The sequence below is a fragment of the Anopheles funestus genome, chromosome 3RL, assembly GCF_943734845.2.
Source record: "Anopheles funestus chromosome 3RL, idAnoFuneDA-416_04, whole genome shotgun sequence".
Lineage (NCBI taxonomy): Eukaryota > Metazoa > Arthropoda > Insecta > Diptera > Culicidae > Anopheles > Anopheles funestus.
This window is the reverse complement of record NC_064599.1, coordinates 10829350-10847646: the sequence shown is the minus strand read 5'-3', so window position 1 is coordinate 10847646 and position 18297 is coordinate 10829350. Positions and strand designations below refer to the sequence as shown.

At 42.8% G+C, this 18297-nt stretch overlaps 2 protein-coding genes across 2 annotated transcripts; both read right to left on the bottom strand.

The window, feature by feature from the left end:
- Window positions 1-691: 691 nt before the first annotated feature.
- Window positions 692-6685, bottom strand: LOC125771325 (clavesin-1-like). The gene is made up of 2 exons (XM_049441863.1): window positions 6123-6685; window positions 692-2356 (listed from the first exon to the last, which is right to left on the bottom strand). Coding segments are annotated over exons 1-2 (975 nt in total). The 5' UTR covers window positions 6124-6685; the 3' UTR covers window positions 692-1382.
- Window positions 6686-10085: 3400 nt separating this feature from the next.
- Window positions 10086-17826, bottom strand: LOC125771324 (alpha-tocopherol transfer protein-like). The gene is made up of 3 exons (XM_049441862.1): window positions 17494-17826; window positions 11967-12716; window positions 10086-11006 (listed from the first exon to the last, which is right to left on the bottom strand). The coding sequence occupies exons 2-3, from the start codon at window positions 12693-12695 to the stop codon at window positions 10752-10754; spliced, it is 984 nt and encodes a 327-aa protein (XP_049297819.1). The 5' UTR covers window positions 12696-12716; window positions 17494-17826; the 3' UTR covers window positions 10086-10751.
- Window positions 17827-18297: the final 471 nt, after the last annotated feature.

Here is an 18297-nt window from a genome sequence, read left to right as displayed (position 1 = left end):
GTTCGTTTCCTTTTCCACCATTCCGAGGCTAACAACCCTGATCTCACGATGCAAGACAAAATAATGGCCCACTGACCGATTTGGCGGTCAATGTCAAAACGGTGGTTTGCATTCGTGAGTGATCCAAAAGAGAGTGGTCGCTGGTAATCAAGCTGGTAGTGATGAAGCCGTGACTACACGTGCTTGTGAAGCAAATGGGAGTTATGGAAAGAATAATATGAAAAAATTCCAAAAGTTACTTGAATTATTGTGAATTACTGTAAGTATTACAATTGTTTTCAAAAAGCTTTAAGTATATATTATGGAAATTATTGTTTACGTACCGAAGTTGATTTTCCTTTAAGTGAATAAATAGTTCATAATATAAGTTACCTAAAGATCGTCACAAGTCATTAAACACATTAATTTGAAAGAAAAAAAAATCGATATGAAAATAGGTCAATGATCTCAAAGTGTAACCTTTATTGACACGCACTGTAGCCATACAGATTGTCTTGTTACTGTAGCGTAATCAATTGCATACTTTTAGGCGTATTGAAAAATAACCTTTAACTTTCAGCTCAGTTACAGGGGAGTTACAAATTTGAAAATAGGTTTCTAATTCAATACGAATATGTAGTAAAGAGAAAAGGAAAACTTAAAGCAATATAAAACACATAATCGTAAAGTCAAACATGTAAAAGGTTATATGTAGTTGTATATATTTGTTTCCAGTTGTGCTTACTTAGTAGCTAACGATTACAATCTGCGTCTCAGCGTGTGCTCTCTCAAATTGACCACAATCTTTTTCCAATACTGCTAAACCAGTGTGTTCTACCGTAGCGAACGTAATACCGATATGATGACGTACAACAGAAAACAATAATTTAACCAACAAATAACGCAACAAAGAACTCGATCACAGCGAGATATAAATGTTGGCCGTTGTAATAAAATTCCCTAACCTTACATTGAGCGTAGCGTAGGAATTGCGCAGCAAAGCTAAGGAAGACAAACTGTCGAGAAGCAGTTGTCAAAGAAAGGATGCGAAGAACATATTTAAGAAATAACGCGACCCGTTCATGCTTGCCCAATGGAACCCGTACCACCCGCGTGGAGGTGAGGAATATTTGACCAGCATAAACGGTCGACTGTTTTGGTAACTGTATTCCACCTTCCCGGCGTAGCGAGTGAGTCACTGTTTGTGTCGCCGCTCGGTTTGCTTAAAAGTAAGTGAGGGTTGACCGTTGTTCGATCGGCCGTATTAAGGATGGGATTTGGGAAACCGTGCCCTGATGGAACACAAACACACAAGCATTTACTAAGCTTACTAATCTAACAAAGTGCCCAACTATCGCCCAAAGAATCATGTCACGGAGTAACAGCTAGTGAGTTCTGAAATCTTAATCCACTTCCAGCTTGCGGAAGCTTCCGATGACGCCACTCGCGATGTCTGCATCCGTACTGTCAGCCCACGGGATCGTACTCTTGTTGATTTCGATCTCCATCTCATCGAGCGCTAGCACAATATCACGGCGCTCCTTGAGCTGTTTCTTGAACAGAGCGATACACTCCGCCTCTGGGATGGTGCCACCGTACTCCTTCGCAAGCAGCTTAGGATTGATCTTCGTCTTCAGCTCATCCCAACCTCGGTGCACGAAAACGCGATTGCGCAACTTCTCGCTCAACACCGACAGTATGAACTCTGACAGCTTGTTCGCGAACGAGGGCAGGTTAACGAAGTGGTTCTCCTTCTGACGCATTGGCAGCGAGTTCTGCACACAGTGGGCCAGATTGCGGATGTCCGTGAACGACCAAATCCCCAAAAATCCAATGTTTAGCTCCGAGTCATCCGTCACGTGAATGTATCCGGAGATCTGTGATTCCTCCTCGTCCTGCAACGCCTCCAGCACCATCGAGTGGATCTTGATCAGCTGGGCGGAGGTGAACCGACTCGTGTCAAACTTTCCGGCATTGGAGAAGATGATCTTGCGGCCATGCTCATCACGCTCTGGCAACGAGTACAGATATCCACTGTCGATGATCGCCTCCAGATCTGGATCGTTAATGTCCAGCTTGAAAAACCAGTGTGGATAGACCTGTCTGATCGTTAGGTACTTCTCCAGCATCTCAGTCGCGGCCGGAATGGAGAACTTCTTCGTACGCAGAAACCTCAACAAGAACGGTGCATCCGTACGGCATTTCCGGATCAGCGGATGTTTGGCAATCCATTCGCGGAACTGTTTCAGCGCGTTGTCTCGCATATCGTCATCTTCACGCAGTTCGTCCTGTGCCATAATTTTAAACTTGTCCGAAAGGTTGAAGGTATAGGGCGCATAGCTTTCGGGGGCTTTGTTGAGGTCAACTTTATCGGTCACTGTAAAGAAAGAGGATAGGAATAAAGATAAATTGCGGTTACGTTATTGTGGAATTGGGTATTGGAGAGTACATAAATACGCAACTGGTGTGAATTCGCGCAACCTTGAAATGACAGATGCTAGGACCCTCAAAAACTTTCTCCTATCTTCAATTGCATGTTTACTGGTTGTCTTCGCTATTTACCACTCCATTTAAAGCTTCAAATCGATCGATTGTGTTTACTAGCCGTCGTTTATGGTCAGGGTGAGGTTCATAATCGCATGACAGCGCTAATTATAGCATCACCGAACACGCGTAACATTTAAAGTGTTATATCCTTTATAGGCTTTATAGGTTTGTAATTTTTCATGAATAGACGACTTTGCTACTTTTTTTACTGCCACAAAATGGATTTTAGACATGTGCCCATTGCAACAAGCAATCATACAACCTTCAGCCACAATTACTCAAAAAGGTCACCACTTCCTTCTTTGATGCAAAAATCAAACGCAGTAGAGCATCTGTAGCTGGCAGGGTTTTTGCATTTTTCGGTCATGGCAAGCATGACTAACTGGTCCACTTACACCACACACTCGCTGAACCCTACAAATGTGGCAGAACCCTCTGGGGTGAGCTGACGGTGAGAGACCGGTGAGACAGCGTCAGTTTTTTTTTTAACAAATTGACACACATCACCGTTGTTACGTCAATAATCGGTTGTAGCAAATCTGAACCGGTTTAACTGGTAGGGAAAGTACCTGTGTGCCTGTGTGCCTAGTGTGAACACTCGCGTTGTGACAGATAACATCCATTCACTCGAAGACTTTAAGCGGCGGTCCTAGTGTTGAGTGAGGTTATGTGAGACTGGCAGAAATTGAAACTTTCTTTTTCATGTCACTATTTTGGGAATCAAATTGTGATTGACCAAAAGGCACAAGAGACGTACAATTGTGGTTTGTATTGGATTGTACCCACAGGTCCCTTTTTTGGGAGTAAAAGATGACTAATGTTCACACCACACTACCTCCTCATAGTGAGAGCTTGCCCAATGCGATGAGAAGGTCGAACAGAAATAAAAACAAAATTAGCACACGATGACACGATGGCGTTTCTAGCGCATATGATTATGGCACCAACCGCCATCAGTTTGAATGGAGATTTTTGTTTTGCTATCATTTTAAAAGGGTAGAAAGATGCAGAGAGGTGCTGGAGGTAATTGAAATATTGTTTCTGCATGAGGTGTTTTATATCAAATCACATTCAGCTTATCCGCTTCAGCACACCCAGAAAGTGAGATTGATAAAAATCGCACTAATGACTCGTCCTCCAGCGATAGAAATGTGCAACGAGCAACGGTTTACGTAAAACAATTCCACATTTCGTGTACCTTCCTATCCAACCCTCCCAGGCTAATGATCCTCAGCTACCGGAATCGGAATAAAAACGTGCGTTGTGTATGGGCGGTAATTAAAGCATATGCTTTCGGAAAGTTTTTACTTGATGTACGCAACACCCGGTAGGCGAGGAACGAAGAAATCCCGAAAAAAGCAACTCCATTATCACCGAGGAACAATAGACCCCGTTACATAGGACATGGATGCATGTAATAAAGGCTCCGCCGGCAAACAACAACCGCGCTTCGTTGTCCACATAGCCAAACATGGCCCTTCAAATGCGAAGGAAGTGTACATTGTCTGGCGACGTGATTAACATTTCATGCTGGATGTTTGGACAGCGAAGTTACGAGTTCCTTCCGTGACTAAGCGACACGTGATCGCCGTTAAACAACGAAACGCATTTTCTTCTGTCTTGCTGGTGGCAGAGAAAAGGAAGAATTGTTAGTTGTGCTTTTAGTTTTTAGCAAAAAAAAAAACATAATTAGCAAGTTTTCTTGTCAAAACCTGAATGAAATATTTATACATTGGACGTGAGCTTTGTAAACGTCAGCGAATTATTGCTTCCGCTTGATAGCAGGATTTCCGGATTAGATTGAATTTCGCATAAAACAAGCAAACTTCAATTCCGTTTTGAGTTGGAAAGTAAGAAATGATGCGAAACAAAGTTCAATAAACTTTCAGTCGGAACTAACCTACATTCAGGGGTTTCCTTCCGAGTGCCCTCAAGGTACGAGTTCTTGAAAGTGAGATCTCCCAAACGTTCCTGCTGTACGTTCGGTGTGTTCCGTGCGAACGCAACCAAAGGGTCAATGTGCACTTCGTGATGCAGTTGTACCCCGTTGCACTTCCTTTCCGTTCGTTTAGGACCGGTTTTGGAAGCGCACTGTTCGGGCAGAGGAAATCATTCCACGGCCCATATTTCGAAGACTTCAAATGCAAGCGAAAAGTGTCACCGTGTTGTTGGAAAATTTCATTTTATCCTGTCGTTTGTCGGAAATACTGAACTTCTGCATTTGGCTCATTGTCTCTCCGTGCAGCCAGCAGCAGTACCAACGAAAAGAGAAAGTTTCCATCACAATCCCTTTTTTTTTAGTTTCTTCTTGCCTCATGTTGCCTTTCGCTACAACTTCTTCTTCCCACGTGGCTTTTTCCCAGTTTTTTTTTTTGTTGAGAAACTGTAAAGACCAAAGTGTAGACGAAAAAACCAGGCAGCTTTTCGGTTAGATTTGTTCGGAACGATTTGCATTAGACAAAGACGATCGTGAACATCTTCAAACCGATGCGGCACACCATTTTTCTCGGCTGAGGTTACGTTTTGGGTTGTTTTATTTTTTTGCTTCCTTCTTACTGTGCAAAATAGGCCAAGCTGTCAAAAAAATGAGCTTACAGTTACATTATGATGAGAGTAGCTTTTCTGCTCCATTAAATGAAACTTCAATTTTTGGTGCCCGCGCGGCCTAATGTGCAGATATGATCGCTTGTTGTTATATGCAGAACGAATCGGGTGAAGGAAAACTAGGGGCGGAATAATTGCTCTGTATATTTGAAGCAACAGGTAAATGTTAGCTGAATATCCATACCTCAAAAGTATCAATCGAGTGTTGAGTGAAAGAAGCTTAAGATTCGATAATATTCAATTATTGTACTTTTTTACAATCATATTAACACTTAGCTCCCTACACAATATTGAGAGGTTTTTCAGACAAGTTCAGGCCCTAAAAACACTTCACGAGCTTGATCAACCATCCGTGTTAAATCACTATAACACTTTTCGCCCTTGTCGGACCACGACCTCGACATTCGACGACAAACCAAAATGTACGCGTTACGTTTTTTTTCAATGACGTAAAATATCATCATACTCCACCATCCCTCAGTTATCCATTTATCGGTTTCTGCTATCCGGTTTAAGATAGACAAACGATGCTACAGGGTGCGACACCAGTCCACACTGATCGGGTTGAGTGTTTGGAGTCAAGTAAGGAAATACTTGAGCGTATTCCACCACACCCAGCATTTAGGGTACACGGTGCGAAAGAAAACCGCTACTGAGCTGAACATTCAATGTCTAGGTGACTCTTCCCCGGAGTCCCTTCACAGCCGCGGACCAGTTTCACTCGGAAGGGCTTCGTTCACACCTCTTTTGAGAGCTTTATGTGTGCATTAGCGTGAAGGTTTATTTGACGATACTTCCTAATACGTTTTTGCAGAGCGTTTGAGTTGAAACTGTAAGCAAGTGAACGATCAACCGAAGATCACCACTGAGGATGAACAAATTCTGACATTAAATCCGGTTTAGTATCTTTCTTGTTGAAAAGGAATTAAGGAGCTTGTTTGACGTCACTCTTATTGAACCCTTAGATACTCCTTCGTTTAACGGAAACTCACTTTTGTGCGTCAGTTCTGCTGCTAATCCGTGTCTAATTAGTTCCGAAACAATCCTTTTTTTCGTTGTCTTCTTCAGCAGGTTTGGGAGATTGGGAGTACGTGGTTGTGCTGTAGTTGTCTGGTGGTTCAATCACAATTGCCAAGTGAAACGGCTGTAGATCTCTTCGTTGCACCTTGTTTTAGGAGAAATTTAATCACCACACCGAAAACACACTCACAACGCACACACTACTGGTGGGGAGAAAAGTGAACCGGTTGACGTATCGAGATCGGATTCGGAGGGAAAAAAAACAGATTGGGGAACTGTTTTGCGGAATGTGTTTCAAAAAAAAAGGGGATGCCCGGGTTTGGGATTTTTTTTGGTGTTGGACGGTGCTGAAACACACTTCCGAATTCCGAGACGGATCAAAGCAGACTGTGATCGTGCGTGCTGGTTGTAGCGCCAGATACTGGTTGGACACCTGGAGCCGGTCATACCTCTGCAGCGCTCCAACCGTTAAGCGACGAACCGTGCTGGAAGAAATGCGGCAGAATGAGAGAGACAGAAACAGAGAGAGAGCGAGTTGATGGAGAGATGGAACGTGTTCGCGATTAAGACACCAACACAACGGCAGTGCTGATGTTGATCGTTCGAAAACGGGGGTCTACGCATACATAAGGAAACCGTAGGCCACCGAGCTCCGGCACGGGGTTGAAGTACAGGCGTGAAACTTTCGCTACGCGTATTGCCATGCGTAGGTTTGAGATGAACCGTATAGACACGTGTTCTTATAAACGCTGTTAGCTAAAGTTTACCTTGTACAACAAAATATATTTTACGCTAAATGAGGGTTTCGCGCCTATACCTTCGTTGAAGTCTTTCGTACGCAATAATCAAATCTCAATAATAAAAGCTATTTTTAATTGGTAAAAATTTGACCGATAATTACGTGCAAATAAAAAAATGAACGCAACGAGAAAATGGTTCCACATGCGTGCATTTTATTCGGTTGAACGATTTTAAATCTAAAAAAACAATCAATAAATGCATTTCATTTGGAAAGCAAAACTAAACACTAACTGCGAGCGTAATAGAAGATCCGGAGAAGGAGGAACTAAATTATAACCTTATCGTTACGACCTGAAGCTAATGAAATATAATTCCCAGCTCTACCCACTAGAGGTCCGAAGGTAGTATGCATTTTCTTTTCGCAAGTAGCGACTTCGGTACGATACGATTTTTCCGGCACTCTCTTTCAGTTTGTTCGTTCCCAAACGGGCCAAGCGAAAGTACTGGCAAGATCATGGTAAAGGTTAAGGACCTTAACCTAAATTGGGAGCACGAGGAAGTCGTGCGTTTCGGAGTACAAATCGAATCTCCCTTTTTCCCATTCGGTAGGGAAAGAAACCACGCCGATCGTTTTCCGCCACCGATCGAGCAAAGGGAAAAGTCTTAACAAAACGATGAGCTTCGGGGAAACCGGTCCCAACCGGCGTGTGTGTGTGTGTGTGTGTGCGTGTTTGGGCTGCACGCAATGCGATTGGGTCGTTGAACGTGCGAAAGTTGCGTCGATGCATTGGACACGCGAATGAAAAGGAAATGAGGAAAAGGAACCGTTCCAACCGCATCATCAAATGGGCTTCGGCTAAGTGTACCGGTATCTGTACGCACTTGCAAAACGGAAAGGGCCTCCATCACTACCCTTTGAATTTGTGTGTGTGTGTGGGGTGTTGCAATTTTCATCCCTTGCCGCGTACTCTCTGTGCGCGAGTGCTGTTCGATGGGTGGTTGGGAAATTTCACTTTCGTTTCGCAAGGGCGACGTGGTTTGTGGTTTAAGGTTCCGCACAATGATCCTCTCACTTTCGAACGGAGAGCGGTCTATCTTACCTTTGAATTGACTGATGATGTTGGGAGATGAGAAAACAAACCAGTTTTTGTTGTTTCTGGTGGGCTGAGGTGATGAAAAAAACCAAAAGATCGTTCTGAACTTTTTGTAGCAACAAGTGCTCTCTTGCTAATTAACTAATCTATTTTTTCTACGTTGGCTTCAAGGAAACGAAGAGTAAAGACATATAAATTAGCTAATCGACTAAAACGATTAAAACATACAGGACAAAAACGTCATTTTATGCAAGCAATTTACTTAATTGAGGAAGAAGTCCGGTCTGTATATAAAGAAATTTAACCTAAGAAAGAAGATCGAAGGGGAATTTCGGTTTTTCTGTGCAATTGTTTAATTTATTTCTCCCAATCCATCACTTCATGTAATGGATTATGTAATCATATTAATTTTCCGGTTTCCCTTTTTTATTTCGTGCGAAATGTGTGCTTATTGAACTAACCATTAATGCTTATTTTCATTTTATTATTACTTAAAAGAGTTGAATTCTTTTTTATTTTTCCAATTCATTATCTGATAATTTGTAATATAAAATTATTATGAACCATCGATAAACTACATGAAAATCTTTTCAATTTTATTTCATCAATTTAAATTGGCTGTAGTTCGTATTAATTAAACCACGAGAACTTACACGTCCACCTATTTGCGATGTTTCGATGTTTTTTTGTTTGCACAGTGGGATGCTCCAACGGACATTTCTATTCGATGTTTTATTTTTAATTTGTTGGGGTAGTACGGAAATTAAATTTAATTTATAATTACTGCGATTAAGACAAATTTTTTCATATCGTTTTATAATATATTGGACTCGTTGAACAGACATCACGATTAGAATTTTAGTAGAAAATTTGGATATTTTTTTCTTTTTTTCAAATCATGTCATTCTTTACAGTGATGTGTTTTAAAAGCGTAGCTCCACTTTCATCCCAACTGGCCAATTAGCCAACGTGTAGTTGCATTCTGGAGAAAATTCAGGTTGAGGCAAACCTCACCAATCCGTTACCGTTGCACCGGACGTTATCATTAGCGCTCTGGGCCAACATTATAAGTTGGCCTATTCGCTGTGCATAGAACTCACCCGCGCAATTTCCATTTTTTACTCACGATTAGAACGCGTTCGCAAGGTGGTAGTGCAAAAGGGCGCATGTGAATAACCCCAATCGAAGCCACTGAGCCGCAGAGTGCACGGTGTGGTAGTGGCGTTTGGCCATGGCTTGGAAAATGACCAATCACCGTTTTGAGGCACACGAACCTGTTTGGCGGCTTTTCACCCTCCTCCGGCACGATCAAACATCGAAAAGGGTGATCGGTGCACGATCAGGGTGGACATGTTTTCACATCATTTCGTTCGTTTTTGGACCGCTACAGTTGCATGGGGCACAAGTTTAGGAGGTTTGCTTGTAGTTTTTTTTTCTTCTCTTTGGAGGAGTCCTCGTCCCCCAGGGCGGTCTAAGGTTACGAGAGTTAAGGTTGCTTGCGGATTCGGTCAATCCGATAAGGCGTGCATGGGTGATGGGCAGTTGACCTTCTTCGGAGTTCATTTGATAGTGAAAGATCACCAGTAAATATACACCAACACTCACGCAAACAGCCTAAAACGCAAATTGATGTATGTCGCACGAGCAGGAAGTCGTTAAAAAGGAGCTCCTAGATCTTACCTTTACCGTTCGAAGTGCTTGGATTGCATAATGGGACACACCAGAAACTTGTCGTAAACGCGAAAGAGCCACCAAGAAAAGCCATTCATTTTCCTTCGCCATTTTTCACCATCACTCGAATGGAGCAGTTTTATTGGCGCTGAGTGAATAGAGTTGTGGAGTGGCAGTTTTTTTTTACGACTCCAACTCTTTACGTGTACTTCACGTGTACTTACCTATCCCCCAACTCCCTCATCGTTTCCTTATCAGTACACTACCTGTATGCGAGTTTCCTCCATTTGGGGGGAGGCTTGAAAGCCGCCCATCTGGGAGGCAACTTCATTTCTTTCTTCTCCTCAAAAGGGGTGGATGGAACGCAACAAAAAAAAAGGAAAAAATGTCAACTCGTAAGAAATCGTAACCGTGTGTTGGTCGTTCGCGTGTATTGGGTTAGTTTCTGTTTTCACCATCCATTTTATTCGTATTTCGATTATGATTTAAGGTAACGTACATCTTTCTGTCCCGCTGCACCGGTTACGTGCTTTGTCGTGCTTTGATAGCAATTAGGATTGTTGCGGCATTACGCAAGCGCCATCTTGCTTCTGTGCGTTTTGTCTCTTTCTGGTGTGTTCCGGATTGGGGAGTTTTTAAATCGTTGCAGTGACCACATTGGTATGGTAAAACATGGCTGGACACAATTTTGATGATGACAGAACACGTAGAAATAGACCGTTTACGCGTAACGAACATGGAAATAATAAAACAAAATCACAGTTTAAAGTTGAAGAATGACAAAACAGAGCGCATGAAGTTTTACATGCTTTTGAGTACGTTTCTGGTGCCGTTACATAACATCCCCTTACACTGCCCTTAATCGTGGAAGGACTCGGCAGTGATGCGGGTATAGAAAATATAAATCTGTAGACAATCCATTAATACGCGATTAGATATAACATATGTATACCACCAATAATGTTCCCATATCAAATAGAATCCACTCATTCCATCTATCTGCGGTTGGTTGTTTCATCTTAACGCTAGCAAGCATAGGTGTAGTATGGAAATATGATACATTCTTCTTAACAGCTAATCTTAAACAGCCCGTCCTTAATCGACCTCCAGCTTGCGGAAACTTCCAATCATACCGGCATCCAGATCCCGACGGCACGAATCCGCACAGTGTCCCGGGACCTTCGACAGCTCGATGCACATGTCATCCATCGCCAACAGTTGGGCCTTCTTCTGACGACAGCGCTCCTTAAACTGTGCGATCATATCAGCCATCGGCACGGTACCGCCGTACTCCTTCGGCAGAATCTTACGGTTAATCTTGCCGGCAAAGTCTTCCACGGTGCGGAAAAGCTGGCAGGACGGGTAGAAGAGATAGGAATGGAAAAGAAAATATATTGAAAATGCAAATTTAAACCACCCGGGGTTTCAAGTTTGGCTGCAGTCTGCTGCAGAGCTTATTCACAATCACGTCCTTCTCCACCCATGAAGGTTAAGTTCTGATGGTGATTTCTATGGAGATGAGTTAAGTGTCTTGAGTCAACTTGGCAACGAAAGAAAATAGCTCCCATTAGTGATATTGACCCTGAAGAATCAGTGATCGGAATCGCGTCAACCGGTTTCCAACAAAACCGGTTAACGATAACGTTCGGAATGGTCTTCAAGACGCAAAATTTGGCAACGTTTATTGGATTGATTGTATTGCTATTTTACTGGACCCTAGGAGTCGTTTCTCGTCATGTCCTCAAGGGGAGATCTTTGCGTGAAAGTGACCTTGTCTACGAATTAGATCCCATTCATGAATAGGCTCTGGATGGCAAAAGGTGAGGTTATCGTTCGCTTAAACCTCTGTAACTCTTTTTTTTTATTATGTTTTTGGTTGTACGATCCACTAGGTCGTGTCTGCCATATACTGGTTTTCTACGCTTACCTTACCCCAGTTTGTTGGATATTCAATTCTGGCTACCACAGTGGCGATGGAGATCGAATGTCATAAGAAATTTTTGTTGAGTTAAGTCGAACGGTGAATGAAGTCATTTCAGTTTGGACATACGTCGAAGTCATGCTGTGTCTCTATTACGGTAGACACTTAATGAGAGGTAGAGAATGAGAACTTTTGCTGAACTGGGACTTAATGCAAGTTTCATTGCTTTAGGCGAATCTTTGAGTTATGGACGATGTTTAACCTAAGAAACTACTCAAGAGTACTTATGTTTCGTGGAATGAATAAATTGAGAGTCTTGACGAACACCAGAATCAAATCGAGAAGAGTCCTTAATCTCAAATTTACAAAGAATTTAACCCTATACTTACGTTGATTCGCTTACGTAGCTTATCACTCAACAGTGAAACGCAAAACTCGAGCAGCGTGGCAGCCGTGGACGGTAGACCGATCAGATTAAATCCATTGATACGACTCGGCAAACCGTTCTGTATGCAATCCGCCACCTTTTTAATGTCCACCAGGGACCACATGCCCATCAGCTTCATCGACAACTCCCGCTCATCCACACAGTGTACGTAGCCACAAATCTGTGATTGCTCATCATCGGCCAGTACCTCCTGCACGAGGAAGTGTACCCTTGCCAATAGGGCAGAAGACACGCGGCTTAGATCAAGATTCCCTGCAACGGACAGTACCACCTGTCGGCCATGATCATCACGCTCCGGTAACGGCACAATGTATCCACCATCGATGATTGCTTCAATTTCGGGATCTTCAATATCCAACCGATGGAACCAGGCAGGATTGGTCTGACGTACCGTAAGGTACTTCTCCAACATGGCACAGGCCTGCGGTATCGAGTACTTCTTCGTGCGGAGAAACCGCAGCAGAAACAGTGCATCCGTACGGCACCGTTTGATGTGGGGACTTTTGGCGATGAAGTCGCGCATCTGCGCCAAACCTTGCGCTCGCAGATGTTCATCCTCGCGCAGCTCCGATTTAGCCGTCTTTCGCAGTTTGTCCGTTAGCGACCAGGTGTATTGCTGATAGGTGGCAGGGCTGGCACAGTTGCTGTGGACCGTCATGTCGATGTCCATTGTGGTGCTTGTAGGGGGCGGCTGTGTGTAAAGAAAAGATCGATTGAGTAGGAGTTGAATGAAGGGTAGGTAGTTTAGTAATGGACGCTATAAATAAACTGTAGTGTACGGTCAGAGCTATGGTAAACTTTCTCATACGAATCAACCTTGAGAAGGGAATCGAATATGAATAGTTTCGTAAACAAAGTCATCAGAGCATCATCTGAAAAGGTTCACCATGTGCGATGGCAAAGATTGGGAATTTATGATTTTATAGCACGATCAGCATCAATATTGAGCTTGAATGCACTGTATTGTATGCAATTAAAACCAAAGTCGGGTATTCGCCCAAAGCACGCGGTATAACTACGTTAAGATATGATCGATCAGTCAGCCAAAGATCCTACCATTTGCACAGTTTTAAAGTTAAATATTGAATCGCATTGAAGGTGGTCGGTAGTTTATGATGTTTGGTTTTCAGAATCGATTGCAGAAGGAAAACACTCAGGGTACACATAACTTTAAAACATAGTCTTTCAAATTGCGTAATGCGTCTGAATGTCCATAATGTAAGTTTTGTTCTTACGTTACCTCCCGCCAGAAGTGTGTCAGAAGTTGACACATATCCATTTAGACAGGCGGAAGTACTTTACCAGCGACACTTATGGAAACGCTCGGCAGAAGAACTTAACAAAGTGTCGATAAATTCTTCCTGGTGCTTCACCACAAACAATACACACCCTTTCCTAGTTCCAAACCCAAAATTGGTACGTCTTCCTCAATGTAAAATCGTACCAACTGCTGGCGGCTTTGTGTTGCCGCCAAACCGTCCGATCATGGTCCAATCGTCCGAGGAATAATATTTTGCTGCACACGCACATGAACTTGACCTCGACTACGTTTGAGTTGGGTGGCCAGGGTCCGTACACCAGCAGTTGGAGACCTTGAAACTGTCTGGCGATCTTTTTTTTTACGGAGCGTACCTATTGATATCCAAATACCTTCTCGATAATGAGCTGTATTGTAGTGGAACAGTAACAAAATGAGAAGTATGTAAGATTTAATTTGTATGTTGAAAGGGAGTTTTGACATATTTTTCTTCTTTTGACTGTTCTTCAATTGTTTTGTATTTTAAATAAGTCACTCATAAGCAAGTAGTCATTAGTTGTCGGGAAATATTCCCAAGTAATACTTGAGTTTGTTAGTAGAACCAAACTCATGTACCGATTCCACCGTTATAGCAAACTACTATAAGAGAGAATTATGGCAATTGAAGTGACATGAGACGCTTCTCCATTTTTTTTAGTAAACAATAGTTCATGTCAACTTTACATCTTATATTTCCATTAAGTATTAAAAATACTACAATAATACTACAAATTAATTGTAGATTTTATACTACAAGCGAATTCCATCACAACTGACATTCCGCAGCGCTGAGTATTAAAAACATCATTCCGCATTCCAACCATGTGCACGCTTTCGACAGTGCGCCAAATAAAACCCATTTATAGAGCATTATTGGTACGCAACAGCTTATAATGGGCTAAATACTGTTCCACTCCTGTCCATTTGTCTCCATTGAGACGATTACTTGTGCATGTCTTTTACCTACCAGCTTGCGTATCTGAAACATATTCATCAGCTAATCTCGGCACGGAATCAACTCTTTACCAAAATAGGTATCTCCCTACCTCGTAGCGTAGTTCCAACAGGAGAGTAAAAATTCTTTAACATACTGCAAATTCATGTGTGTGTATGTCACTGTCGTCGTGCCAATTCCGGTGAAGCTTCTTCCGAAAGGGAAAAACCAAACCGCGTGCCGATCCGAAAAAGGAAAAACGGATTGCTTGTCGGTACGGATCGGGGCAGCGGAGGTAATCTTGACGAGTTCCAGAGCTTCCGCCCAGAATGCTTAATCACGATCGTTCACCATTCGATCGAACAGAGGAAAACGAGTGAGGAATGACTAATTAATATCAAGCGCATTAATTTCTTATTCATGGAAACAGTAGGAAGATCTTGGTACGATCTTTTTTTTTTGTTGGCATATTGGCACGATAATATCTCCACACACCTTCCAATAAATTTCACACAAAAACAAAACGCACCCACAAAATTTCGGCTCGACTTTCGGGCCGGTAAATCATGCGAGTAAATAGTCTATTTTTACCGCCATTCGCCATACACCGGAAGAGAATTTATCTGCTCCAGTTCCTCCGACAAAAGGCCAGCCACCGCTTTTGTGGCCTATTTATGTGGCCCCGTCCGGATCGATTGGAACGTAAAAATATGTAACCGGGGGTGGAAGGAATTGCTGTGACGTTTGAGCTGCCGGTCAATTCCCAGGAGAAGGGTGTGTGTACGGTGTAATACGAGTTTAGCTAGCACCAAATGGATTATATTTCGATCTGTTCCGAAGAAAAATGTGCATTTGCAATTACGACGCAGCTTTGTTTACCAACTTTAGTTCCTATTTCATGTCCGTTTCGATTGTTTAATCGCTTCGATCTTGAGTGTATGATTCATTTATATAGCAAAGATGCTATAATGAACCAAACTTCCCATAAGTGATAGCGTCAAACATTAACGATTACCAAGAACAAGTAGTGTTGCAATTGTTTTACCATTTGTTATGGCTCAAGCATACAGAAATGAAGTAATTCAGCATGAAATTGTATTACGACACGCCTTGCACGTCTGGTTACCGATGCGAATCGTTGAGATTTGCTTAATAGCAATGTACGAGTTCATTTTGAAGAACAGCACAAAACTTCCCTCTTTTTTTCTGTGTCGAATTAAAAACTCTTAATTTCCTCTTGTGCTTATGTGGTCTTAGAAAAATGATTGTTTTAATAAGAGACTTTTCATTTTTTGGCGACTATACCACACACTGCATGACGTTAGCATCAACCCTAAGGTCAAATATTTTGCGCCGTCACCACAGGATATAACCAGGGCCTAAAGTAGATTTGGCTTTGCGTGATCGGTCTGGAGGTTTACACGTCAACAACACCGATTTCGCTCTCGATTACCGGTGTAGCCATGGTCCGTAACGAATTGCGGCTTTGACGGCAAAATTAGACAACGATGAGTTGTCCAAAAATCGCATCCTTTCTTCGATTTTAAGGCGGGTGGACGGGTAGATGACAGTAGCGATGGAAATTTAATCCAAATTCCGGTTAGCGTGACGATGGCGAAGGTGACCGAGATGGAACAGTGGAGAGTCCGGGAGGTCGTCCGTTCTACTATCAGCTTTCCCAAAACCTTGTAAACCTTTGTTTTCTAATGTGTGGAGATCGTGATATTGAAGAAATATGAATTCTTGTAATTTGCGTGATGTTTAAAAGCATCAAAAATACCCTTTTCAGCACAATGTTATATATTTTGCTTAATGTCAGCTGTTTCTGCCAGCTTATCATCACCCCGGTGATGGTCTATTTCTTCCAGTAGATCATTAAAACGATTCCGGCGCAACAGCATCATGCGACGTGCGCCGCATTTCTGTTGCCAAGAAAACATGTATGGAATGGCGGCTTTAAAAATAAAATTCCATACTTCCAAGCTAGCGTCCATAAATATAATGCTGCATCGGGGAAACCGTCCGCCGGCAAACACCTGCTAGATATGAGTGCGAATATGTTCACCCTAGTGGGGTTGAATTCCATAAAGGGTGTAGGTAGTGGGATCCACCCACCGTGAAATATGTCGTGAACCAGGAACCATAACTATGGTGACGCGTTGCCATGATAAATGTTCCAGCTATTAGTGAGTTGACTCAGACTGTTGGCGATTCTGCAGACCATCTCCGGCGGAGTGATTTATCAACTTTTGTAGTGTTAGACACTCCTCTTGACACACCGTTTAACGGAAAGCAGATGTTACAAATCCTCTCGTGCGTTGTTTATAAACGTAGAACTTCACAGACAGCTTGCCTCGGCTTTAGACGGCCTCCAAGAACTGCTTCATCTTGGCCTACACATGACTGACCCCAAAGTTGAGTCGCGTCGGCAAGCCGATTTGTTTGCAGTTATGCAATCGATCGCGACTATAGCTGCTGGAGCTCAATAAAGCGAAAGAGCTCAACACTCTGCAACCTCCAACAAAGAAGCAGTCGGCTGGACACATGTGAACATACACACACAGAGACGGCACCCTACCCAGTTCCTTCCTTTCCTAACATACGATCTCCTGCGACCATTGCTACCCTCCACTCGAGTGAAAGGCTTGCGTACTGAAAGCTGCAAGAGAGGGATACGGCCTTTGGAAACTCTATCATAAGGTGTATATATAAAAACAAAATAAAGCACCTTGCTTTTCCCCTTCCCCATTCTTTTTGGGCTGGATGGTGGGCTAATCGGGTTTGCATCACAGTGCAAGGGTGGGTAGTGGGTATGTGATCGACGCATCGATCGATCGAGCCCCTAAGTAAGCCAAACACAGCCGTGAAGCGAACCGTGAAACTGTGAATTGCTATACTAAAAGTTTGCCAATCATTAGGAGCCTTTTATTTTTACCTTCCAACACGCTCTAATGATGACCAATCTATGTGCTTGTGCTATTGGAGTGATACATTTCACTCGGATTGTGTCCAGATCGGATGGTTAAAAGGTCGTGTCTAACACCATCTGACCTAATCAGTGCACAGTCTAATGAGCGTCAAGCATCAACCGAAACATTGCCAAAAAGGTCACCAACGATTTAGCGGACCACACTCTCCGTTAGGTCACCGTTTTTAGCTAACAAACGTAATGGGATGTTTGCTCCACAAGCTGGTCGTTAAAAAAAAAACACAAACACACTTTGAATTTGCACTCACTTTGAGCCGGGTTTGCTGAGATGTCACCGTAATCCTTCGGCAGGGTCTCTTCCAGTGGCCTCGACGCCTCTCGACCAAGTCGCAAAAGATCACAGCCGAACGTTACGTAGCACTTGTGACAAACTTTCAACACTGTTCGAGGGTCACTAGTTTCACCGCAACCCGAAACGTACGGCGACACGCTGGAAACTGGGTTTGGTGCGCACACAACCGATCGGTACCGTGGTCAGAGCAGAAATTAACGTTCGAAGAGTTTAATCTTGCCGGCAAAGTGGAAAAACAGAGCGCTGTAAACAGTCACGATCGGTGTGCGTTTTTTGGGGAGAAGGGGTTTTGCACGTTGTGTGCACGATGAAGATATCGCTTAGGCGGTGGTCTGTTATTACATTCCCTCAGCTATTGAAAATTTGTTAAAAAATCTTTGTCGTGATTTTTTTTTCTCTCTCTCTATTCTTGGCTTTTAACGACCTTACAGGTCACGCCGGCCATTTCTGGCTTACTAGACTTATTTTTACCACGTAGACGGGGAGTCAGTCTTTGCTACGGGGGGACAGTCCGGATGGGATATGAACCCGGTCCTGCCGTGTGGACCGGCGCCGTTTATGACATGCACCACCGGGCCGCATTTTTTATTATATTTTAATATTCAAAGAGAAAAAACATTCAAGCATATTTACGTAGAAATAAAAGTTTTTGAACACTATATTTTTCAGGAAATCGACTATTTTCAATGGATATTTACTTTCAACTAACTATGATTTTTTGGGATTAAATTGTTACATTGATAAAATAATGCATCGACAT

Coding starts and splice junctions, on each gene's coding strand:
- LOC125771324 (XM_049441862.1), bottom strand. CDS start 12,695: ATGGACATCGACATGACGGTCCACAGCAACTGTGCCAGCCCTGCCACC. Junction 11,007..11,966: donor AGCTACGTAAGCGAATCAAC/GTAAGTATAGGG, acceptor CCGTCCTGCCAG/CTTTTCCGCACCGTGGAAGA.